This window comes from Aquarana catesbeiana, linkage group LG01 (genome assembly GCF_042186555.1).
Source record: "Aquarana catesbeiana isolate 2022-GZ linkage group LG01, ASM4218655v1, whole genome shotgun sequence".
Classification (NCBI taxonomy): Eukaryota; Metazoa; Chordata; class Amphibia; order Anura; family Ranidae; genus Aquarana; species Aquarana catesbeiana.
The window spans coordinates 5,433,514-5,460,543 of record NC_133324.1 but is presented as its reverse complement, the minus strand read 5'-3'; the positions used below and the strand labels follow the sequence as shown (position 1 = coordinate 5,460,543).

General features: G+C 46.4%; 2 protein-coding genes across 2 annotated transcripts in view; one reads left to right on the top strand and one right to left on the bottom strand.

Moving 5' to 3' along the window:
- Positions 1-546: 546 nt before the first annotated feature.
- On the top strand, positions 547-6,898 carry LOC141129714 (E3 ubiquitin/ISG15 ligase TRIM25-like). The gene has a single exon (XM_073617811.1). It carries the CDS (start codon positions 593-595, stop codon positions 2,459-2,461), a length of 1,869 nt encoding a protein of 622 aa, XP_073473912.1. The 5' UTR covers positions 547-592; the 3' UTR covers positions 2,462-6,898.
- An 8,611-nt stretch (positions 6,899-15,509) lies between these two features.
- Positions 15,510-27,030, bottom strand: part of LOC141124113 (uncharacterized) — a 63,612-nt gene continuing 52,091 nt past the window's right edge. Inside the window, exon 6 of the mRNA XM_073612194.1 lies at positions 15,510-16,338. The gene's annotated coding sequence lies outside the window, so the exon portion shown is untranslated. The remainder of the gene's footprint in view (positions 16,339-27,030) is intronic.

Here is a 27,030-nt window from a genome sequence, read left to right as displayed (position 1 = left end):
CTTACGCCGGCTCTGGCGCGACCCAACCCTCCTCTTCAGGAAGCGACAGGCAGCGGCGCAGCCACTCCCCCCCCCCCCCCAAAGGTTAGTGCCCACTTATAGTAACCTTTAGAGCTTGTTCACGCCACTTGTGATGCAGAAACACACGCAAGAGCGTGGATTTTCCTGCACTGCAAGGAAACCCACTGCAGATATGCGCAGTTGCCACAGTGCCATGTGGTTAGGTGAAACTTACTTAAGAAATCATGCATTCCCACGTGTTGGGCACCCTATTGAAATTAATGACCTGTGCAAAATTGTAAAAAAAAAAAAAAAAACAAATTCCACATTCACACAGGTGCTCTGGACTTTACAGCAACACGAAAGAATGGGTAACAACGGATCTGGCCGTGCGCACAATGAGTGCAATGTGCAATACATAAGCATAACATACACAATAGAATACAGTTTTATACAGAATTGACCATTTCTTTCACAATCTTTATAAGGATTCCCATGACTATGAGTCTCAGCCCCACCCTGTGTAAGAATGTAGAGAACTGATCACACTGTCAGAAACGTTAGTTTCATTTCTCTCATTCTGCTCTCAGCGATGGCGTCTGCTGATCTGAGGAAGGAGCTGGAATGTTCCGTCTGTCTGGACTTTTATACGGATCCTGTAACCCTGACATGTGGACATAACTTCTGCCAGGACTGTATTGGTCGTGTGTTGGATACACAGAGGGGATCTGGAGGATATTCCTGTCCTGAATGTAAACAAAGCTTCAAGAACCGTCCCGTCCTTCAGAGGAATCTGAAACTACGTAACATAGTGGAGAATTTCCAGTCCGCCCATCCAGATCAGGAGGAGTTCGGGGTCTTCTGTACTTACTGTATTCACACTCCTGTACCTGCTGTGAAGTCCTGCCTGCATTGTGAAGCTTCTCTGTGTGACAATCACCTGAGAGTCCACAGCAAGTCACCAGAACACGTCTTATATGACCCCACCACTTCCCTGGAGAACAGGAAATGCTCCGTCCATAAGAAGATCCTGGAGTATTACTGCACCGAGGACTCCACCTGTATCTGTATGTCCTGCAGGCTGGATGGAGAACATCGGGGACACCAGGTGGAGAGTGTGGCTGTGGCCTTTGACATGAAAAAGAAGAAACTGAGGAATGTTCTGCAGAAAATGATGACAGAGAGACAGAAGACGGAGAGAAGAGTCCAGAGTCTGCAGGAACGCAAGAGGAAAGTACAAGGAAAAGCAGATGGTGAGACCAAGAGAGTCACTGCCCTGTTCAGAGACCTCAGGAGACGTCTGGAAGACCTCGAGAAGAGAGTCCTGGGGGAGATTTCCGGACAGGCAGAGTGGGTCTCTATCTCCATACTGGATATGATTCGGGAGCTGGAAATAAAGAAGGATGAGCTGTACAGTAAGATATATTACATTAAGGAGCTGTGTAACATTATGGATCCACTGACTGTCCTACAGGAATCAGACATAGGTGACTTGTGTGATACTGAGGATGGAGATGATGAGGACAGAGAGAGACATGATAAACTCCTCCATGATGGAGAGGATCTGGATGTGGGGGGGATCTCGCACACATTACACACAGGTTTATCTGATATCATGTCTGGGGTAATTGTAGAGAAATGTACAGGCACACATGTCTATCCACATTCTACAAAGGGCCAAGGTCACATCAATGCTGAACCGTCCGGGAGACGTCCCCAACCCACCCCCACCATACAACCATCCAGGAGACTTCCCAAACCCACCCCCACCATACGACCATCCAGGCCCCAACCCTCCTCCACCATTCAACCATCCAGGCCACACTCACAACCCACCCCTACCATACAACCATCCAGGCCACACTCCCACCCCTCCCCCACCATACAACATTCACACCGCCAGGCTGGAGGATCAAATATTGGGGGTGTACAGCAAACATGGGGGGTTACAGACATATTACTAGATGAGAAGACAGCTGGTAATTGTTTATACATATCAGATGACAGGAAAACTGCATCCTATTCAGGACACATCCAGGATCACCCAGAAACACCAGAGAGATTTCATCAAGATCAGGTGATGAGCATTCAGAGGTTCTCCTCAGGGAGACATTACTGGGAAGTGGATTTCAGAGAGTCATCGTACTGGAAAGTCGGGATGTGTTACCCCAGTATAGACAGGAAAGGGAATCAGATAATGATTGGATATAATAAGAAGTCTTGGGTGTTGGAGGGGAGTGGTGATAGTTACTCAGCAACACATGACAGTAATAGTATCCCATTACCCGGCAGTGTCTCCAGTAGGAGAGTCAGGATATATCTGGATTATGAGGCCGGGCGGATCTCCTTTTATGATCTGTGTGACCCGATCCGACATCTCTACACCATCACCACCACCTTCACTGAGCCCCTGCATGCTGCTGTATTTGTATATGGAGGAGATATAAAGATATGTGGGTGAATGTGAGAAATCTGCCCAGAGACTGGTGACATCACAGGAATCTGATTGGTGAAATACTCAGCCAATAGGAGGAAGCAGTGGATAAGAAACAATGTTACTGATTTATTTATAAAGCTGCAGGTTCCGGGGCGTCATCTTCATCCTAAACCTCACTTCACCACATAGTGCAGCCATTCTCAACCAGGGTTCCTCCAGAGGTTGCTAGGGGTTTCCTTGAGCTGTGGATAATAAACCACCTGTTTGATGGCGCCTACAGAGTTCAAGGTTCAGCATCACTTAGCAAAAGCAGCAGCATGACTTCAAATATCTTTTTTAGCTGTCTTTAAGGGTGGCATTCTGAGCACCACTTTAAGGGGAACACTCTTCCTATTGGCCACCAGTATAAAGGGGCATTGTTCTATTGACCCCTGATGAATTGGTTTTTAGTAAGGGTTCCTCAAGACTAGGAGTGGGATGAGTGAGAGTCCAACATCCCCCTTAGGGGCTTCATAAAATATAAGAAAACATTCAGGCAAAAGTTTTCTAGTTTCTTACTCTACTTTGTCCGCTACATTGTAGACAGTAAGGGGTGTAAAAATAAAACCTCAAAACTTCTAGTAAGGACTCTCCTATAAAAATGATTTCCTCTGTTACTCTCTGTACTTTCTGCACTCTGTACTTACAAACTACTTCTGATAACACTTTTTACTGTGGCCTTTGCAGTAGCATTTTCCACTGGACATCCAAAAAACATGTCCATACAGACAAAATGCATACTCGTAAGATCCTGACTTGGGCATCTGGATATATGTTTTTGTAATCTCTGGAAGGGATGTTCAGCTTTTGGTAACACCTTTGGTAACAGGTAAAACAAGAAGTGGTATGTTATAAAAACAACTGTGGAGAACCCTGGCTCTATCCCACGCTCATTTACTAAGGCAGCCATAACTTCTTGTGACTCATGACACGGTCCATGTGTCAAGCTGGAGGGAAAAGAGTGGCTGGCAGACATAAATGATCACCTTTTCCAAAGTCCTGTTTCATAAGAAGTTGCCCCCTGTGGACCACTTGTTCTTCTCGTTCTGGGGTCCTTAAAGTTGAATTATTAATCCCAGCTATACTGGGCCAGAACTAGGGTGGAATCTGTGAGTTGCACAGACCCATCAAGTGTCCGGGGCTGTAAATGCAGCATCCTTAGTCACCTGGTCTGCTTCCATGTGTGAAAGTTAATATGGCTTCCTCAGTAAGAACCTGGAAGGCTGAAAACAGCCGATCAAATTAACTTGGCATGCTTGGTTGGTTTACCTGCCGAAGTAAAAACAAACTTCTGGCCCTTTAAATGGAACCAAAAGCTCTCTATATCTCGACTATCTATATAAATATACACTCTTTTTATAGCTCACAGGCTTTGCTAAAACATGTAGCTCTGCTTCTTGAGCTGGGGAAAAATGATCCAATGACTTTGAATACAGGGTATCCTTCTGGGTGATAAACTGCATACTCAAATCTACAAAAAATGTAATATCTGGGTCTTCAGGGAGTGTGTCCTGCACTGGGCTCACAGCAGCTGATTCCTACACCATCAATTTAACACATGTGTCTTTTCCTTTCTTTTGAATAAATGTACGCATTTTTCATTGTTAGATTTGTACATAAACAAACTCATATTTTAAACCTTTCATTAGACAAACATTTAGTTATCTGTATATTTGCTGCACAGAATGTCGGACCATTAAAAATTAAATGTTTGACCAAAACAATATCTAACTTTGTCTAATAGCACCTTTGCATAAAAGCTACAGCTCTGATATATCGGGATGAACCCTTCATTACTGGGTCCAGCTTCCATAAATATATTACAATGGCTTGTTTTCTATCACGCTATTTGTGTAAGAACTCCAGTTTCATGTTTCAAAAGACAACTTTTTCCTGGCAATATTATAATAAATGATAACAATACCCTGCGGTCATGCAGAGATGCCCATAAATCCAAAATATTCTTCTGCTTATACCACTGTACTTACAAGAAAAAGGGGCACATCATTTCACAATCCACACATTCTGCTTTGGATTTCAAAAATAAAAATAAATAAAACAAAAGGACCAACAATCTGTATGATGGACCAGAAAGCATCAAAAACTATAAAACAACTGGCTGCAGGTGGCATCTATCCTAACAGGGTGTGTGGACTTGATGTGATGGGTCTGTTATATTTACATTTTATTTATTATTACTCTCACATCATGGACCGCACATCAAGTTTTCATCAAAAACCTTACAATATCATTTTTGTAGAAAAACTTCTTATGTATTCCATCCATCTTGGCTTTGTTAAATATTATGGCAGCTTTATTCAAAATAACAACCTCATCTTAATCTTTTTTTTTCTTTCAATAAGAGCTTATTGTATAAATGTAAAATTACAAAATTGTTATCTTAATCTAAACTAATCTCATTCATTACAAATTTCCCCAATAACCTGAATTTCATTTCCAACCAAAGGTTGTCTAAACCAGTTTCAATATATCAATATTATTAATAAAATTGTTAAACTCATATTAGAAATGAATACTCATTATTGCTTAATTTCCCTTTTTTACATGCAGTGTTTCCACTATCAAAGGATATTCAATTTGTGTAATACACGGTTAAATGTAACCTTCATTTTACCATGTCTGGAAAACAGATTCAAAATAATTGTGATCACATTGTTTACCATTAGATTCGTTAACCCGGCACATGTTTTGTCTAAAAAACTGGAATTGGCATGGTGTCCTTCCAGCTTATCACTGACCTCTCAGGGACATTCTTTCATGAGAGCACAAAGGAGGGGGTCACATCTTCGTACATGACACACACAAGCGATAGAACTAAAGGTCCCAGCATTCACACACACATACACCAATATCTCTCTAAAATCGCTTACATTTTTCCCATTTGTACACAACACATGCATATCATCCTCTCACTTTCTTTTAACTCTTTAATATTTCCCTGCATAAATTCTGCATTCCTTATTTTGTTCAGATATCTTTTATATCTAGCTTCTATGATCAGACGGGCAGCCAGAGTGCTCATCCCATCTTCCCTCTCTGACAACATATAAAGTATTCTGTTTTAATTCTCATTTCTCTGTTTCTGACTCTACTAGTTGTAGTGCCTGACCCCAAATTCCTCCCACAACTTAACATGAAAATGTCCCTTCCTGTCTAGTGTTATTGTCACCCTTCATCCATCCTGCTCACATAGATAGCTGTTTCTCTAGCTGTTTACTCTGCATGATTCTTAGTCCCTGTGGATCTTTGGTAACCCAGTTACCCATTGTCCACTTTAACCATTAATCTAGGGGCTCAGTATAGGCGGAACCGCACCTTCGGTTCATATATAGCGCTCCTCTTGCGCTGGGCATTTTTGAGGGTCTCTTACCCTTTATTCCCTTACTTAATTCAATGCCCATAATGACTGGCCAGTCTTCTCTCTTCTCTACATGTGCCTATACCCTCTTGCCTCTAAACTACTTTATCTAGCAGATGTACTACATATACCTGTGAACAGCACTATTCTTCCCTTTCTTATCTATAACACTCCGATGGACAATAGACAGGGACAACATAACATATAACCACCAATCAATACAGTTCGATTAAGGGGAGTAAAATAGGTACCCTTTGTCCCCAAAATGAGTTACCGATCAAGGAAGTCTGATAACTCAAATGTAAGCAAAAGGCTGATTATCAGAAATTCCCGGATCGTCTCAAGCTCCTCGTTTCGGATACTCAGGGTCACCTGGAATCCCCTCCTAAGGCAAAGCTCGCCATGCTGACTCGATTAAATTGATGATAGGCAACTCCTATCCTCATATTGATTAGTGGTTCCAAATTAATAATAACTACTGCAGTAGGGAACAGACACAAAAGATACGCTCAGCATCTTTCCAAATTACTGTTCTGCTTTATTATGACGCAATTGAAGGTTTTTATGCACATGATTACGTAGGTATCACATTAATATTACAATTGTACGTTTATGGTAACAAGGGGCGTTACATAGGCAAGCTAATTCTAATCAGGACTCGAAAGAATGTAAACATGTACTGAAAACATTATTAGTGCCGTGTGCACAGTGAGGGCAGTGTGCGATACATACAAAATACAATACAATTATATATAGAACTTACAAATTTCCATTACACTGCTGACTATGTTTTGTCTATTTACCTAAGAGATCATTTGTAGAAAGTACCTCTGATCACCCTGACCTGACTAGAGAGCTAATATTGAAGATCAAAGATAGTAAATATTAGATATGATCATGTGCAATTAATCATTAGGGTCTCAGTGACGTTGAGTTGTCTTATTGTGATTGGTTCAAATGTAAACGCCTTAAAGACGATGTTCTGTAGCTCTACTCTATACGCTGTATGAATTCGAATACAATCCGAGCTAAAGCATCATGAACTGTCTCCTGTGATGTTTTACTCTCGTGTGCACTCGAAAAGGTCTGATAACACGGCGATTATCCTAAGAATCCTTCAGAACAGGATAAACTAAGAAGTCCACACAGGAACTCTAGTGCCGCGTACACACGGTCGGACTTTTCGTCTACAAAAGTCTGACGGACGCCGACGGACTAAAGCTGGCTGACAATCCGATCGTGTGTGGGCTTCCCCGGACTTTCAGCGGACTTTTCCAGCCGCAAATCTGACGGACTTTACATTTGAAACATGCTTCAAATCTTTACGTTGTAACTACGCCGGACCCAGAAATTCGCTTGTCTGTGTGCTAGTCCGACGGACAAAAACCCACGCTAGGGCAGCTATTGGCTACTGGCTATCAACTTCCTTATTTTAGTCCGGTGTACGTCATCACGTACGAATCCGTCGGACTTTTGTGTGATCGTGTGTAGGCAAGTCAGTTCGTAAGAAAGTCTGCCGCAAGTCCGCCAAAAGTCAGTCGAAAGTCTGTCGGACTTTTGTAGACGAAAAGTCCGACCGTGTGTACGCGGCATAAGCATAAGGGTAGAAAGGTACCCTAACAATTGGTGTCTTGAGGTGGGACATGCCATTTTAGTCAAAAGACTGTGACTAAAACTAAATTGCAATTACTGAAATGTACTGGAGATTTTAGTCGACTAAATACGACTAAAAGTAAAACAATTGCAGAAGACTAAAATGGGACTAAAAACTAAAATGCCATTTTAGTCCTAAGACTAAAATTAACACTGCTTATGAGTAACAATCTTGGGAGTGTGGCAGGTTGCTTTGCTTTAATGGCAAGCAAAATTTTTTTTCTGCTGTGCTAAGCAGGTTGGTGCTTTGGGAGCACGGATATTTTTGAGGCCTCGGGGCTTTCTTTGAGAAAACCAGACATTGTTGCAAATTTTTGGTCAGTTTTTTTTTCCTTTTTCCTTTTTATTTTTGCCTGGGAATTTTTCTCTCTAAACCTCACATATCCCCCTGTTGTCGCCCCTTTAAATGTTTGTCTGGGTGTTTGTTAAATGTGTTTGTACTTCATGATTTAAAGTAATTAACCACTTAAGGACCGGCCTCGTTTTGGAATTTAGGTGTTTACATGTTTAAGGCTAGGTTCACACTGCTGCAGTGCGAATTTAGCGCGATTTTGATCCGATTGCGTTGCAAATTTGCATTGCGAATTCTTTGTGTGTTCTTGCGATTCTACTGCAAATTTTGCAATCTATGGAGCTGAATTCGCATTGCACACGGATCAAACTCGGACAGGACCCTTTTTTTACGCAGGTTAAATTCGCAACGCATTGATGTGAACAGCACTCATGGAAAACAATGTTATTAAAATGACTTGCGAATTTGAGCGATCGCAGCGGCTCAAATTCGCAATAAAATTCGCAGCAGTGTGAACCTAGCCTAAAACAGTTTTTTTTTTCTAGAAAATTACTTAGAAAAAAAAAAACATATATAATGTTTGGGGGTTCTAACACCCTATAGAATAAAATAGCGGTCATTGCAATACTTTTTTTTGCACATGTGCGCAGCGGTCTTATAAGCGCACTTTTTTAAAAAAAAAAATTCACTTTTATGAATAAAAAAATAAGACAACAGTAAAGTTAGCCCATTTTTTTTTTTTATATTGTGAAATATAATGTTACGCCAAGTAAATTGATACCCAACATGTCACGCTTCAAAATTGCGCCCGCTCGTGGAATGTCGTCAAACTTTTACCCTCAAAAATCTCCATAGGCGACGTTTAAAAAATTCTACAGGTTGCATGTTTTGCGGTAGAGAGGAGGTCTAGGGATAGGATTATGAATGAATGAGTGACTTGTATAGCGCTACCTATGTGAACTGAATCGCCTCAGGGCACTTTTTGCTGCCGGTGTCCATCTGCAGTATAGCGCGGTCCTTGCCCCGTGGGGTCCTGACACGCTTACAAACACATAAACATATTTGTCCAATTTTTTTTCAACAGGATCTAATTAACCTACTGTCACGGAACGTCCCACACTCCGCTTGAGTGCTTCCTTCAGTGTACCGCTTCCTAAGTTCTGGAACACGAGTCCAATGGATCTGGCTATAGGAACCCCCAAGAACCAGACAACACCAGTCTTGGAGTACATCAGGACTAACTCTTTATTTGAGATCTCACACACATTTATACAGCAGGCTGACTCAAAGCTAACCTAATTAACATGAGCTAATTTACTAAAACATTTACCCAGACCAGATGACAGACTTGTGGGCACCGAGCTTCACACAGTAGTATAAACACAATAGCTGGAGATAATTACAATTAACAATACAAACAAAACCTAATTAACCTAATTAACATGAGCTCCAATAGGAGTCGTCCCGTCTCCTACATTGTATAGAGGACAATGTGATCAGCTCATTCAATTAACATACATTACCATAAACATCAACACAGGGTTAATTAGAACAAACAACAATGAGTTGAATACCCTTAGAACCTGTGGTAAGCCAGACTAAACTCATTTACATTAAACACATTATAGCTGACATCAGACAGGTGAGTGGAGTTGATGACATTAGCATCTTCTCACAGGATGTGTCCCAACAGTATAATTCAGTCTTATCATTCTAATATGGCATATAAAGGGTTCCCAGAGTCTGTGTGTTTTGGGGGGACATGGAGCTGAATCCAAAGTAACACCAACCCCAGGCATACAGCTCACAGAGGGCACCATTCCCCCAAATGCTAGGGCCCATAATCGGTGGGCAAGAGGCTTGCGTTCAGTCCCCTCCAATAGCCTCTGTCCCGGGTGAGTCTGTCACACCTACCAGGATGTCTTTGGAGTGTGGGAGGAAACCGGAGTACCCGGAGGAAACCCACACAGGCACAGGGAGAACATGCAAACTCCAGGCAGATGGTGTCATGATCGGGATTTGAACCAGCGACCCTATTGCTGCTAGGTGAATGTGCTAACCACTACACCACTGTGCTGCCTCGCGGCGATACCTCACATCTGTGGTTTGACCACCGTTTTCATATGCAGGCGCTACTCGCGTATGCGTTTGCTTCTGCGCGCGGGCTCAACGGGACAGGGGGGTTTTTAAAAATTTTTTTTTATTATTTATTTTACATTATTTTATTTATTTTTACACTGTTTTAAAAAAAAAAAATGGTGTCACTTTTATTCCTATTACAAGAAATGTGAACATCCCTTGTAATAGAAAAAAAGCATGAAAGGACCTCTTATATATGAGATATGAGGGGTCAAAAAGACCTCACATCTCATATTTACACTAAAATACAATTAAAAAAAAAAGTCATTAAAAAAAAATGACATTGAAAATGTGCCTTTAAGAGGCGTGGACGGAAGTGACGTTTTGACGTCGCTTCCGCCCAGCAGTGTCATGGAGACGAGTGGGCGCCATCTTAGCCTCACTCGTCTCCAGGCACACCACAGTGAAGGACGCGATCGCCCCCCCCCCCCCCCGCCGCTACCGACGGCTCCGGTAAGCGGCAGAGGGCACCGGATCACGGCGGGCCACTGATAAAAGTGATCTCGCGGGGAATCCGCCGCAGGGACCACTTTTATCTGAAAGCCGGCCGCCGCACGAAAACGGGGATACCGGGGTTATGGCAGCTAGCTGCTTCCATAACAACGATATTCAAAGTTTGGACGTACATCGGCGTGCGGCGGTCAGTAAGTGGTTAAGTTTATGTATTTCGCTACCGACTGCCATGAAGTTATAAGTGTTATGTGATATACATGACGGGAGTATACATGACCGAATACTTATCTGGTTGACATAAGATAAGGCACCTTGGCTTGGCTCCAAGCCCAGCAGGTTTAAAAGGGCGATTCAGCTTGGGAATACACCTCTACAAGCTCTCTGAAAACGAAAGTTAACTGTTTAGGGGTGTGCTGGGTGCTGTAGTGCTATAAAAAAAAGAGAGAGGGATTGCCTTCTGTGTGTTATATTTCCGCTTTAACTTGTAGAGTTGGTTAAATAATATCTGCATTATGGGTAATGTATTTGCTAAATGGAGTAAGAAGGATGATGCGATTTCTAAAACAAAGATTAAGTAGAAGACACATACTGATGTACCAAAGCGTGCAGGTAAGAGGTCCGGTGGAGTAGTCACCCCCTAAAGCCCTGGAAGGGGAAGACACCCTAAAGAGTTTGTAGAGAGACGTGCGGGATCTTTCCACGTAGAGCCTTTTTAGATGGTGCAAATAAAAGAAAAGTAACACAAATGTTAGGGACGGGTGACTTCCAGAAAAAGCAGAGATGGGTATTATGGAGAAAACTCTAATGAGGGGCTAAGGAAAATGGGGAAACGGAAAAAAAAAAAGAGTTAAAAATAGGATCTCATCTTATTAGGCAACAGCTGATTACTCAATTGAGCCAGGGACAATGTCATTCATGGGGACATGTGATTGCCGTGAACGTGTATTTCCAAAAACCACCAACAGCCCCAACCCCCCCCATACATGCCATTCTATCCTAGCCTGACTGAAGCCAAACGCAGTAATGATGATGACAGTGTTTGTCTTTACGCAGCTTCGTTACAAAGGGCACAAAATGCAGCAAGGGAGATGGTTAGTGATAGTGATGAGGAAGGTGAGGAAGCACTTGGTGTAGCCTCTCCTTCTAGGCCCATATCACCTGCCCAGGCATCTGCCAGTGTAGCTGCAGCCCCCTTGTAGCTGATTCTGCATCTGCAGCAGATACACCAATGGAACCCTCTACATCATCTTCTCGGATAGATAGAGCAAGGAATAAAAGTAGCAGAAGATAGAAAAGGAAAAAAACAAGAGCACAAACTGAGAAATTAAAACAAGAAGAAATTAGAAGACTGGAAGAAACAGACGCTGACGTTTCTCCCATTGCACAAGCCCCATTGATGACTGTAGGAGAACAGATGATCGTTAAACCCTTAGACCCTCAAACTTTGAATAGTACACTATCTGGTTGCCCATCTCCTCAGAAGAATCCCCAGGCTGCAGTAAACTATTTTAAAAGAACAACTAAAAAGGGTTAAATTGTACCAGAGAAGATTATAAAATTGTACTACAAGGAGTCATGGGATAGGATGAGGAAACTGAATTTGACTGGAAAGACATACCCCAAAGTTTTCAGCACAGGAACCTATCCTGTTTCCCCGAAAATAAGACCTAGCGTGATTGTCGGTGATGGCTGCAATATAAGCCCTACCCCCCAAATAAGCCCTAGTAAGACCTTATTTTCAGGCTAGGGCTCATTTTCGGGGAAACAGGGTAGGGCTTATTTGGGGGGTAGGACTTATATTGCAGCCATCACTGACACTCACGCTAGGACTTATTTTCGGGGAAACAGGGTAGTTAAAGTCCTTGTAGGTCTTATTTTCAGGGTAGGGCTTATTTTCGGGGAAACAGGGTAGTTAAAGTCCTTGTAGGTCTTATTTTCAGGGTAGGGCTTATTTGGGGGGTAGGGCTTATATTGCAGCCATCACCGACAATCACGCTAGGTCTTATTTTCCGGGAAACAGGGTATCCTTTCAGAAGACATTAATGCTTAATGTGGAACAAGGTTTTAGAGCTGTGGTTATTAAGACAGGGAGATGAAAAGAATATGGGCCCTGTAGTGGTGTGTAAACAAAATCCTAAGGGGGAAGTCGGTGCTTTTCTGAAGAGATTCGGGAAGGTATGGACAGAAGAGGCTGGCCTAGGTAAGAGCAATGGTCTTGCATTGGTTTATGTTCAAACCTTAATGAATGCTTTTCGTCCTGAGGTTGCACGAACAATCAAAGAAATGATAGAGAGTTGGCACACTCAATCACCTAAAGAATTAGAAGATAAGATGATGGTAAAAGATCCCGCAGGATGTTTCGATTATGGAAAACCAGTAGTACAAGCATATCAACAAAGAATAAATAGGGACAATAGAGATAGAGGAGGAGGGAGGTTTCCCCTGTGAGGTGGTATTGATGAGCAGAGAAGGAATCTTTGATTTGAATGTGGACAAAATGGTCACTGGAAAAGGGATTGTCCACATAAAAAGGCAGAAATACATATCCAACCCTCAGCGGGACATGAGGCAAACATCCCCAAGAGCAGTACGTTATCCCATTGATTGGCAGAACAGGAGAAAAACCCAATAGGACAGCCTAGAAGTAAACTCCCTCACCTCAGAATTCTCCCACCTTTCCCTCTTGGACTTTTCCCCTTCATGGACAGAGCTGCCTTTATGCTCTTTTTATCATTCAGGGCACAGCAACTCACCCCCGTATAGATTCAGGAGCAAGTAAAAAGTTCATTAAAGCGGAGGTCCACACGAAAATGGAACTTCCGCTTTTCGGAACCCTCTCCCCCCCTCTGGTGTCACATTTGGCACCTTTCAGGGGGGGGAGGGGGGTGTAGATACCTGTATAATACAGGTATTTGCACCCACTTCCGGGCATAGACCCCAGCGGGGGGGTCTATGCCACTTAACGTCCCCCCCCCCCCCCGCTGTCTCTGCTGGGAGACACACATGTCCCAGACAACAGCAGGGACCATTCGGATTGCGCAGCGCGACTCGCGCATGCGCAGTAGGGAGCCAGGAAGTGAAGCCACAAGGCTTCACTTCCTGATTCCCTTACTGAAGATGGCGGTGGCATCACCCGAGAGCCGAGGGACGGATCGGCCTCGGGTGCCGACATGGCGGCCGCCCTGGACAGGTGAGTGTCCTTATTTTAAAAGTCAGCAGCTGCAGTATTTGTAGCTGCTGACTTAAAAAAAAAAAAAAACATTCGGCAGACCTCCGCTTTAAGTGCTAATTCTTATGAAGGGCCATAGGAAAAAGGTGAGACTTCAATAGGCATTACTGGAGTTCAAACACGGTGCGGACGCACCCCACCCTTGACTGTAACCACACTAGACGGGACATTTCTGGGAGAGTTTTCTTTCATGATGTAGCGCTGGTAGATTTTCAATCTACTGATGATAGGTACACTCAGTGGGTTATCTGTTATACGTAGTCAGATTAGCCTCTGTTCCAGTTCGGCTGAGTTGCATGTAGTTTCACACTGTGCCTGTGGGTGTCGTTGTCACCATCGGCTGGTGTTGGAAAGGCAACGTGCTGAAGTATATGAGTGCTCCTCTGTCCCGGAGATAACTTAGTGGAGGTGGTCCTCCGAGTTGCATTCTGGGGGAGGGTATTTATGGGACAAACGCCATGTTTTGAGGTTCGTCCCGTTCCACCTGCTGGCCCTCCTGGCTGACAGGTATGTGCTAGGAGTACTACCTTGTGGTCCTCTGATCAGGAGGCCCACGTCGTTGCAGCGTGTGGGTGGGCCCAGAAGCCTGTCTGGGGTCTACCACAACGGCAGAGGAATGGTCCTGGGCTGTCTATCCTATGTGAAGAAGCTGGACAACTGAGAAGATCCCAGGGGAGGACCCGTCATGGAAGGACCATGCAGAGTGCTGGTCTGGAGAGGGGCCTGGTGACTCAGTTGGAGGACGTATCCTGAAGTAATCTTACCGCATAGTACTGCCGGGTCGGCTTAAAGGTTCTAGTGCTGTGTTTGCTGTTCATCATAAACCATTACATCCTGTGGCAGAGGATCGTTCGGGTTTCATTCCAACCAAGTCTGTGGCAGAGACTTTTGTTCGTGCTACGTACTGGCTGCCAGGCTAGTGAGAGAAACCTATCCAGGCGGGCAAAGATTCAGCTCTACAGAGAGAGTATATTCATCTACAAGCTTTGAATTCCTAATACTACACTAAGAAAAGGTATTCGAACTTCCCTGCAACTCTTCTTCCTCCTCTTTCCTGCTGCTTCCTTCAATTTACGTTTATTAAAGCATTGAAAAAGATACTCAAGTGTCCGGTGCCTACATTGTGTGGTGTTAAACTCAACGGGACCCTAGACCCGGTTCTGGTGAAATAGAGGTAATGAAGGTGACGGTAACAGCCCGCTTTAAACCAGCAGCTCCACCGAGAGTTATTGCTACAATGATAATACCAAATTGCCCTGTTGACCTGTTAGGTCGAGATTTACTTGGTGTTTTTCAGATTGGCATCCAATTTTCTCCACAAGGGGGAGTCGATGTAACTTCACCTACGGTATGTATTGTACCTCCAACTAACATAACAGAACATGTTACAGCTCAGTTGTTCCAAGACTTAGAGACTGAATTACAGGAAGGTCCTCTACACTTCTGGACAGAACACCCCACTGATGTAGGATTCATAGATTGCACACCTTACAAGGCAACACTCAAACCCAACACATCTCCAATCTATGTAAAACAATATCCTCTCAGTGAGGAAAAAGAATTACACCTGTTATAGAGGACTTACTCCAGAGTGGGGTTGTTAAACCCACTGTGTCTCCTTACAACACACCTATGAATCCAATACCCAAACCAAAGGGGGGGGGTTATAGGTTCACACAGGATCTCAGAGCCATCAATAACCTGATACAGCCCATTGCACCAGTGGTACCTGATGTTAACATCTATACTATTGTCAGGGAAATTCTAAGCTTCTCCCTATAGGCATATCATTTCTCTGCGCTTAAAACACAAACAGCCCTCTTGTATAATGCCGGGAAATCGCGCTCGTTTATCTCTCCAAGTAACACAGACAGACGCTGGTATCACCTCGAGCTCAGTATCATCCTGAAGAGAAATGGCCAGGCTGCTTTTATTTATACTAAACACATGGATAACAAAACAGGGTGCTGGCTTCAGAATCAGCCAATCAGACACTTGTATTCATTCAAAAGAACCAATCACACACATGTATATATTAAAAAATAGAAATGCAGTAGTGACGTGTGCAGACGGTGGTGTGCAAAACCATGCGGCGAGCACATGGTTCCGAACACGATCGTGTGCACATTCGCACTGCTACCAATGACGCGAGCTGTACTCTATCATGGCTCAGTGGGCCATAACTTTGTATGGTTATACTATGGTTCCCATATACGCAGATCTGCTTACTTAGGAGTGTAGATGCATGAACAAACATCCTTAAAAGGGCAAACAGATCTGCCGTATCCACAGGAAGGTTTCCGCATCCAATGATGTTCCACCAACGTCTGTATGTGCGAATACCCTCACAGCAAAACCGACACTGGGGGGGTATCTGACAACATACATTAATAAAAATTTCCACAACAGCTCCTCCTCTTTGTCATATCCTCCCATGTGTCCCTCGATGAATCTTGATCTTCTTCTTACACCTGGGAATGTATCAGTCCTTATAGTCCATAAAAAGGAAAACGCCGCTTGACATGTAGACTCTGTTCTTCAGGAGGGATGACTTATAGGGAGGACACGACATGGTGAGCTGTAGTAATCGCCGGTCGGTCTGGGATCCTCTGTGTCTTGTACGTGGGCTGGGCTTCGGGGCGTCTCATCTTGGTGAGGTCATCTGCTCGGGCTCTGTTCACTCGTCCAATCAGACAACAGGAACACCTCATCACGACATATAGAAGGAATAGAAATAAAAACAACATGAGTATATATAATCCTACTTCCTTCAACCATCATCCGATGGAAAATAAAAAAATTAAATCCCCAAAGATTCCCAGACCCTTAAAAGGATTCCAACCTTCACTAGCTATAGCTCTGGCCTTGCTTTATCCATATGGGCCTGAACTTTGTCACTACTTTCCCCGATCCAGATATAACAATCTTTACTTATGAATTCCCAGAAACCCCCCTTGGGCTGTGGGAGCTTCCTTGTAGCTTCAACAGTTACATGAAAACATCCCATCCTCTATGGATGAGAAATTGTTCAATCGTTTCATAAGCTCAAGCCCCCACCGTGTACAAACAATTCCCTTCCAGCTGTCCCTGCCATTCCTACCTTCTCTAGCGCCATCAGATCCTCACGATCGGCCGCGACATAAGATGCTGGGACAAGTTTCACCAGGACGCATGAACCTCTTGCATTAGGGAAATTACCTTATAAGCTGTAGATCCGCATTAATACCAAACTACAGTTGAAGCACACTTGTGGGCTACCTAGTTATCCCGATACCAAAGCTGGCAAGAACCAGAGCTATTGTTAAAACTATAACTAATTTTACCATCTAGAAATGTATCGTTAAATTCTATTCCATGTTCGACTCGAACATCGTCTGTTTTTAGTGTTCGTTGAATAGCGAACGTTATGGGCCGTTCGTGCCAAATTCGAGTGGCGCGTCGCGGCCCATAATTCACTGCGGCATTGCAGTGCATTGCTGGCTGATGATTGGCCAAGCATGCACTATGACCCGCATGCTTGGCCAATCACAGCGCTGTCTGTACAGAGAGCCGTAATTGGCCAAAGCCAGGGTGGCTTTGGCCAATTATGGCTCAGGGGGTTTAGTACACGCCCCACACTATATAAGGCCGCCTGCGTGGCGGCCTTGTGTAGTGTGTTGCGGCGGCGGAGAGATAGAGAGAGAGAGAGAGAGACAGAGTCATTTGATTTAAGTTAGATAGAGTAGGCAGGCGAGTCAGTTAGCTGCACTTACAGTGTATTGTGTACATATATATATATATATATATATACATCCCAGGTGTTGTGTGTGTATACATATATATATATACTGTATTCAGTTTAGCTAGATCCGTTCCTGTTATTCTCTTCCTAATATACTGACAGGAAGGCAGGTGTTTTTACAGTATTTACAGTTAGTGTAGTGCGTCCTCTGCACAGTGTTGTGCACCTAAAGCTACCTGAAGACAATTGCTGGTGTTCTCATACTAATAATACTACAGTTGATTCTGCTAGCTGCAGTATAATCAGTATATATATATATATATACATCCCAGCTTTGTGCAGCTACATCTCACTGTAGGCCATTAGTATGTCTGGAAGGCCAACAAGGAGAGGCAGACAGTCACAAGCCAATAAAAGAGGGCAAGCAGGCTCTGTGTCTAGAGGCAACAGTGCTGGTCGGGGAGACGGTGCATCCTCATCAGCACGTGGCCATGGGACACGATTGTCCTTTTTTTCGGCAGCTGGCCGTGTTGAGCAGCAACATGCGGAAGACTTGGTAGAGTGGATGACCAAGCCGTCTTCATCCTCCTCATCCATGCTCAGGGTACTTTGTCTGGCAAAGCAGCTGCCAACGCGGCCTCTTCCCTCGGCTCAATGTCATCAGTGACTCCTTCCCTAGCCCCACCATGTCCTCCTGAGGAGTCCCCCGAACTGTTTAACCACAGTGTTGGGTACATGCTCCAGGAGGATGCCCAGTGTTTAGAAAGCTCTGATGATGATACTGAGCTCAATGAAGGCAGTAACATGAGCACGGACAGAGGGGGTGCCCAAGAAGGACAGCAATCTGGCAGTCATGCTCCCGCTGCTGCAGCATACTGCCAGATTTGCTCCAGTGATGAGGAGGGAGGGGATGATGAGGTCACTGATTCAACGTGGGTGCCTGATAGGAGAGAGGAGGAGGAGGAGGAGGAGGCGGCACATCACCAACGAGGCAGGATGCCCTCCAGGGGCCAGCCTAAGGGCAGCACATTGACTGCATCACACCCCAAAGCTCCACATGTGCAGGGCGCTGCAGTCTCTGCGCGTTATTCAAAAAGTTCTTTGGTGTGGGCCTTTTTTGAGACGAGTGCATCAGATCGCACCGCTGCTATTTGCAACATATGTCTCAAGCGTATCTCGCGTGGCCAAAACATCTCCCGCTTGGGTACCACATGCTTGACCAGACATATGTTGACCTGCCATGCAGTTTGTTGGCAAGCGTATCTAAAAGACCCACACCAAAGAACAAAGAGTACCTCTCCTTGCTCCTCATCAGCTGAGATTTCCAACCCCACTATACCTTCAGTCCTCTCTGAGACCTGCACTGAGAGGAATGAAGGTGTAGAATTAGGTGTGTCACAGCCAAGTACTTGTGGGCAATCTGCTTTCGGAACACCGACGTCAGATTGTACCAGGCAAATTTCCCTGCCCCAGCTGCTGCACCGCCGAAAGAAGTTTGCTCCCAGCCATCCACATGCCCAGCGGTTGAATGCTAGCTTGGCAAAATTGCTAGCACTTCAACTGCTGCCTTTTCAGTTGGTAGACTCTGCCCCTTCCGTGAGTTTGTGGAATGTGCGGTTCCTCAGTGGCAGGTACCCAAACGCCACTTTTTCTCACGGAAGGCGATTCTGGCTCTCTACCTGCATGTGGAAGGCAATGTCCATGCCTCGCTGGACAGGGCGGTCAGAGGTAAGGTGCATATTACCGCTGACTCATGGTCCAGCAGGCATGGACAGGGACGTTACCTAAGTTTCACGGCGCATTGGGTGACTCTGCTGGCAGCTGGGAAGGATGCAGGACAAGGTGCAGTAGTGTTGGAGGTTGTTCCGCCACCACGCCTCCAAAATGCCACTACTAATGATTGTGACACACCTCTCTCCTCCACCCCCTCCTCTTCTTCTTCCTCCATGGCCTCTTCCTGTGCTTTGTCCTCGGAACCAGCGGTGCTCCGTAGGCGTTCAAGGGGCTATGCACGTACACAGGCCAAAAGATGCCATGCTGTGCTTGAGCTGGTGTGCTTGGGGGACAGGAGCCACACTGGGGCAGAGGTTCTGTCAGCTCTGCAGGGGCAGGTTCAGAGGTGGTTGACGCCACACCAACTTAAGGCAAGAATGGTGATTTGCGACAATGGCACCAACCTCCTCTCTGCCCTCCGACAGGGACAAATGACCCATGTGCCCTGTTTGGCTCACGTCCTTAACTTGGTGGTGCAGCGGTTCTTGGGCAGGTACCCGGGCTTACAGGATGTCCTGAGGCAGGCCAGGAAAGTCTGTGTGCATTTCCGCCGGTCATATAATGCCAGTGCTCGGCTGACGGACCTCCAAAAGGAGTTTAACCTGCCCAAGAACCGCCTAATCTGTGACATGCCCACCAGGTGGAACTCAACGTTGGCCATGCTGCAGCGGCTGCACACGAAGCAGAGGGCCATCAATGAGTACATGTGCGACTATGGCACCAGGACAGGGTCAGGGGAGCTTGGTTTTTTTCCCCACGACAGTGGGCCATGATCAGGGATGCATGCACTGTCCTGTCACCATTTCAGGAGGCCATGAGGATGGTGAGCAGTGACAGAGCATGCATCAGTGACATTGTCCCCCTTGTCCACCTGTTGGAGCACACGCTGCATGGAATAATGGACAGGGCACTTGAGGCAGAACAGAGGGAGGAAGAGGGGGACTTCCTTACCTCTCAAGGTCCCCTTTATCCAGACAGTGTTCCTGCGTGCCCACTGATCACACAGGAAGAGGAGGAGGAGGAGGATTGTGTCAGTATGGAGGTGGAGCCTGGCACTCAGAATCAGCAGCAGTCTTTAAGGGATCAGTCCCAAGAAACACATGGACTTGTACGTGGCTGGGAGGAGGTGGCTGCAGACCATGTCGTCCTTAGTGACCCAGAGGACTCCGGACCGAATGCCTCAGCAAACCTACGCTGCATGGCCTCCCTGATCCTGCAAAGCCTGCAGAAGGATCCTCGTATTTGTGGTATCAAGGAGAAGGACCAATACTGGCTGGCAACCCTCCTTGATCCACTTTACAAGGGTAAGGTTGCGGACCTTATCTTGCCATCGCAGAGGGAGCAGAGGATGAAACATCTTCGGGAGGCCTTGCAGAAAGGTCTGTGCAACGCGTTCCCAGAGACTGGGAGGTTACAAACTCCTGTTTCTGGACAACGTGTTGCTGAGGCTTCGGTCAGTCAAAGAAGGAGCGGTGGAGAAGGTGGCCGTCTGACCGATGCGTTCAGACAATTTTTTGGTCCGCAGCCCCAAGGTATGATCAGTTCCAGCAACCATCGCCAGCGTCTGTTTTACATGGTGCAGGAATACCTAGGGGCAAGATCAGACTTGGACACCTTTTCCACCGAAAATCCTCTGGGTTACTGGGTCTTGAGGATGGATCACTGGCCAGAGCTTGCACAGTATGCAATTGAGCTACTGGCCTGTCCTGCATCCAGCGTTCTTTCAGAACGCACATTCAGTGCTGCTGGAGGCTTTGTAACCGATCACAGGGTGCGTCTGTCCACTGACTCGGTCGATCGACTGACCTTCATAAAAATGAATCAGTCTTGGATCACCACCAGCTACCAAGCACCAGATGCTGATGTAACCGAATATTTTTTATGAAATCTCAGATCCCTTCAAACACTGCCTATGCTGATGCTGAGTGACTATCCCTGAGTAATTATCCTCTTCCTCCTCAATGATCACGCTGATAGCTTGGAAGAATATTTTTGGTTCTGGGCGCCACCACCAGTGCCTAAGGCCCAATTTTTCAGCCCCTGTTTAACAGGGGCGTGTAATTACAATTTTTGATGCAATACTTTGCAGCAGGGCTCGTTCCTGCGTTCCAACTAGAGTATCTGTGAGGGGTTGCAGTGTTGTGGCACCAGCACCAGTGGCTAAGGCCCAATTCTTCTGCCCTTGTTCAACAGGGGCATGTAATTACAATTCTTGATCTAATATTTCACAGCAGGGCCCTGTGAGGGCTTACAGTGTTGTGGCCACAACAACACCTAAGGCGCAAATTTATGCAGAGTATATAGGGCAGGCCCCTACTTTCAAACATCTAACTTACAAACGACTCCTACTTGCAAACGGAAGGAGACAACAGGAAGTGAGATAAAATCTACCCAAAGGAAGGGAAATTCTCTCCTATAATAGTTAATATGAGAAAAACTTTTCTCCTTTCCACTGATGCTTTATCACCAATCCTTGTTTCACTAAAGACCCCAAATTTTTATAAAAACATTTGTCATTGGGACAAAAAGTGAGGTGAAATCTTCTGAAGAGGAGCACAGACAGCAAAACAAATGTCACAGGGGTGATAACCCTTCCCTATGTTTTCCAAAAAGCTTAAAAATAGATTTTTTTGGCTGGAGCTAAACACGTTAAAAATGTACCCGTTCAAAATTACAAACAGATTCTACTTAACAACAAACCTACAGTCCCTGTCTTGTTTGTACAGCCTGTATACTGCTGTTCAGAGTATATAGGGCCTGGTGGCCCCACACCTTTCCTTATTTTAATTTGGGTGCGAGGTTCCCCTTAATATCCATACAAGACCCAAAGGGCCTGGTAATGGACTGGGGGGTACCCATGCCGTTTGTCTCACTGATTTTCATCCATATTGCCAGGACCCGACATTACATTAAACCCGCAAGCAGTTTTAAATGAGATTTTTTTAAAATGACATTTTGTGCAGGGACTGTTCTAAGCACAGGAAACACGCGTCACTTTACAGGCATACTATAGACACCCCCCAGGTACGATATTTAAAGGAATATTTCATTTTTTTTTTTACTTTAAGCATCATTAAAATCACTGCTCCCGAAAAAACGGCCGTTTTTTAAAAGTTTTTTTTTGCATTGATACATGTCCCCTGGGGTAGGACCCGGGTCCCCAAACCCTTTTTAGGACAATACCATGCAAATTAGCCTTTAAAATAAGCACTTTTGATTTCGAGCGTTCGAGTCCCATAGACGTCAATGGGGTTCTAACGTTCGTGCGAACTTTTGGTCTGTTCGCAGGTTCTGGTGCGAACCGAACCGGGGGGTGTTCGGCTCATCCCTACTGATTACTATAGTCCATTATATCCTATTGGAGGTCTGTTACCAACAATACTACAAGGTGGATAGGTGGGCAGTGTGATGATTATGTGAATGGGGACGCACTAAGCATGATCCCTTCATATGTCTATGAGCTGAAAAAAAGTGTCCAACTGCCTCTGAACACGAGTTTAACAGCGTCTGGTGTGCATGAGGCCTAAGCTTTATTATAGGCCTTTATTACAGGATTACCTGGAGGTTGAGGTGCTGTAACAGAGTTTACAACCACTTTAACAAAAAAAAAAAAAAAAAGACTATTTTATTTATTTCAGATACTTATAGCGCCGTCAATTTACACAGCGCTTTACATATACATTGTATATTCACATCAGTCCCTATCCTCAAGGAGCTTACTCACATTCATATACTGGGGCCAATTTTAGACAGAAGCAAATTAACCTACCAGCAGGGGGCGTTACATCGGAGTCCTCAGAGAGCCCACCCCCCTTACATCAGGGTCCCTAGAGAGCCTTCCTACTTACATCGGAGTCCTCAGAGAGCCCACCCCCCTTACATCAGGGTCCCTAGAGAGCCTTCCTACTTACATCGGAGTCCTCAGAGAGCCCACCCCCCCTTACATCAGGGTCCCTAGAGAGCCTTCCTACTTACATCGGAGTCCTCAGAGAGCCCACCCCCCTTACATCAGGGTCCCTAGAGAGCCTTCCTACTTACATCGGAGTCCTCAGAGAGCCCACCCCCCCCTTACATCAGGGTCCCTAGAGAGCCTTCCTACTTACATCGGAGTCCTCAGAGAGCCCACCCCCCCTTACATCAGGGTCCCTAGAGAGCCTTCCTACTTACATCGGAGTCCTCAGAGAGCCCACCCCCCTTACATCAGGGTCCCTAGAGAGCCTTCCTACTTACATCGGAGTCCTCAGAGAGCCCATCCCCCTTACATCAGGGTCCCTAGAGAGCCTTCCTACTTACATCAGAGTCCTCAGAGAGCCCACCCCCCTTACATCAGGGTCCCTAGAGAGCCTTCCTACTTACATCGGAGTCCTCAGAGAGCCCACCCTCCTTACATCATGGTCCCTAGAGAGCCTTCCTGCTTACATCAGGGTCCCTAGAGAGCCTTCCTGCTTACATCAGGGTCCCCAGAGAGCCCCCCCCTTACATCAGTGTCCCCAGAGCCCTCCTTACATCAGGGTCTCTAGAGAGCCTCCCTACTTACATGAGGGTCCCCAGAGCCCCCCTCATTACATCAGGGTCCCCAGAGCCCCCCTCATTGCATCAGGGTCCCCAGAGAGCCCACCCCCTCTTACATCGGGGTCCCCAGAACCCCCTTTACATCAGGGTCCCTAGAGAGCCTTCCTACTTACATCGGAGTCCTCAGAGAGCCCACCCCCCTTACATCAGGGTCCCTAGAGAGCCTTCCTACTTACATCGGAGTCCTCAGAGAGCCCACCCCCCTTACATCAGGGTCCCTAGAGAGCCTTCCTACTTACATCAGGGTCCCCAGAGATCCCACCCCCCTTACATCAGGGTCCCCAGAGATCCCACCCCCCTTACATCAGGGTCCCTAGAGAGCCTTCCTGCTTACATCGGAGTCCTCAGAGAGCCCACCCCCCTTACATCAGGGTCCCTAGAGAGCCTTCCTACTTACATCGGAGTCCTCAGAGATCCCACCCTCCTTACATCAGGGTCCCTAGAGAGCCTTCCTACTTACATCAGGGTCCCCAGAGATCCCACCCCCCTTACATCAGGGTCCCCAGAGATCCCACCCCCCTTACATCAGGGTCCCTAGAGAGCCTTCCTGCTTACATCGGAGTCCTCAGAGAGCCCACCCTCCTTACATCAGGGTCCCTAGAGAGCCTTCCTACTTACATCAGGGTTCCCAGAGATCCCACCCCCCTTACATCAGGGTCCCCAGAGATCCCACCCCCCTTACATCAGGGTCCCTAGAGAGCCTTCCTACTTACATTGGAGTTCTCAGAGAGCCCACCCCCCTTACATCAGGGTCCCTAGAGAGCCTTCCTGCTTACATCGGAGTCCTCAGAGAGCCCACCCCCCCTTACATCAGGGTCCCTAGAGAGCCTTCATACTTACATCGGAGTCCTCAGAGATCCCACCCTCCTTACATCAGGGTCCCTAGAGAGCCTTCCTACTTACATCAGGGTCCCCAGAGATCCCACCCCCCTTACATCAGGGTCCCCAGAGATCCCACCCCCCTTACATCAGGGTAACCAGAGCCCCCCTTACATCAGGGTCCCCAGAGAGCCCCAGGGCTCAGGAGTTGGCTACATAAACAATGCAGGGCTCAGCCGTGCCCATCTATGCAGCCTTCAGTGCCCAGCAATGCAGCCTCACCAGTGCTGAGCAGTGCACCCCCCCACTGTAGTGCCCTCTGTCCCCTGCACCCCACCACATACACTGTGTAAGTAGAACTCTTACCTTACACAGGTGTACAGCAAGCAGAGCTGGATGGGGGGGGGGGGGGGGAAACTACAGAAGTTAACTTTTCACATTAACAGGCTGGTGATTGGTTGCTAGGATTGTCCAGCAACCAATCACCTGCTGTTTAATGAAAAAGTCAACTCCTGCGGTTCCCGCCCCCATCCAGCCCTGTGATACTGGGCGCTCACCACTGTCCAATGAAGGGGACAGCAGCGAAAATTTCCACGGGCCAGGTGCCCGCATTCGGCGGTGGCGGGCCGGGTGCCAACCCCTGCCCTAGAGACTCGGGGCTATGGGCCCCAGATTCGGGGCTATAGCCTCAATAGCCACCCCCTAGCAACGCCTCTGCCTACCAGCATGTCTTTGGAATGTGGGAGGAAACCCACACAGGCACAGGGAGAACATGCAAACTCCATGCAGTTAGTGTTGTGATTGGGATTTGAACCAGCGACCCTTTTTACTGCTAGGTGAGAGTGCGACCCACTACACCACTGTGCCGCCCACTACACCACTGCGCTGCCTACTACACCACTGTGCGGCCCACTACACCACTGTGCCGCCCCACTACACCACTGTGCCGCCCCACTACACCACTGTGCGGCCCACTACACCACTGTGCCCGCCCACTCCATCACTGTGCTGCCCACTACACCTCTGTGCCCACCCACTACACCACTGTGCCCGCCCTACTTTAATATCAGGCTCCTAGCACAGAAAGTCGCACAATTTTGCTGCAATTTTTACAGCGACTTTGTTGCGATTTTGACGCGACTTGAAGCAAGGCCTGTGTCTATGGACCTCATGTCGGATCAAAGTAGTGCAGGGACTACTTTGAAGTTGCACCGATATGAATGGTGCTCATTGGAAATCGAAGGGTACGACTTGTCATGCGACTTTGAAGTCCCGAGTCACAGGACAAGTCTCACAAGTGTGAAAGGGGCCTTAGAACCACTTTAAGTAATTAAAAGGTTCTATATTTTTGCATTCTACTTGTATTTCTTGTTTGTGGTATACATATATCCTTTAGTGAGGTGTCAGAGTTGCGATATGGTAGTTGTATGTTGTAATGGACATAGAGAGGCACACGTGTTCAGTAGCGGTGTGTTCTGAGGAGAAGACGTGGTCACATCACCACTTCCTCCTATAGCAGCACTTTCACCTTCACTTCCTGTGTGCATCGCTCTCTTCCTTATGTGCCAATACACAGGAGGCAGACAGGCAGGGGGAAGGTATTTCCTGCTGCACACACTGCTATACAGAGCGGTGTCACACGTTGGATTCCTCCTGAGAGTGATGGATCATACAACACAGTGGCATTGCTATGGGGGTGCGGGGGGGGGTGTCGGCCCGCACCAGGTGACACCCACCAGAGGGGTGACACCAGGGCCGCCGCTAAACACTGAACTGTATTGCTTTGTATTACTGTATTGTAGCAGAGCGGTGGGAGTACGGCATCCAGCCATGAGGGGTAGGCTGCCTGTAACACTCCTCACTCAGTCTAATATCCCCAAGTGAGCCGAAGTTGGTGGGCAGAGCTGGGGGTGTGGCTGCCTCCTCCACTCCTCCCACAGACTCCTTCACTATGGCTGATCCCGCAGCTGAAGCACATAGAGGCGAGGACACAGCAGCCCGGCCTGAGTCTTCATCTGCAGGCATGAGGCATGCTATTTACACTAAGTTACTCTGCACACTGCACAGTGTCACTACATAGAGTTATAACCTGCCCTGTACTACCCCGACCTGCCCTATACCACCCCGACCTGCCCTGTACCATCCCGACCTGGCACTATACCACCCTATACTATCATTTACAGGGGCTGGTTTGGGGTGCGCCCCGTGAACTTGCTCTGCCTGCATGGTGCTGGACAGCCTAGACAGGAGGGGGGGGGTGACACCATGTTTTACTGCACCAGGTGACACCAACCCTAGTGACTCCACTGATACAACATACACTTAGTTATGAGGACTTGATCAGGGTTTCTTCTACTTGTTATCACTGACAAAGCAAAGACTTTATTATAAAAAAAGGGGGCGGGGTTGTGTGAGAAGACGTTGTGGTGATTTACATGACACGGGGAAGTTGGGATGTAATGAGGTTTTTTTTATGTCGGGATAGCGATTTAATGGTGAATTGTGTGTCTCCGCCCCTCCAGGT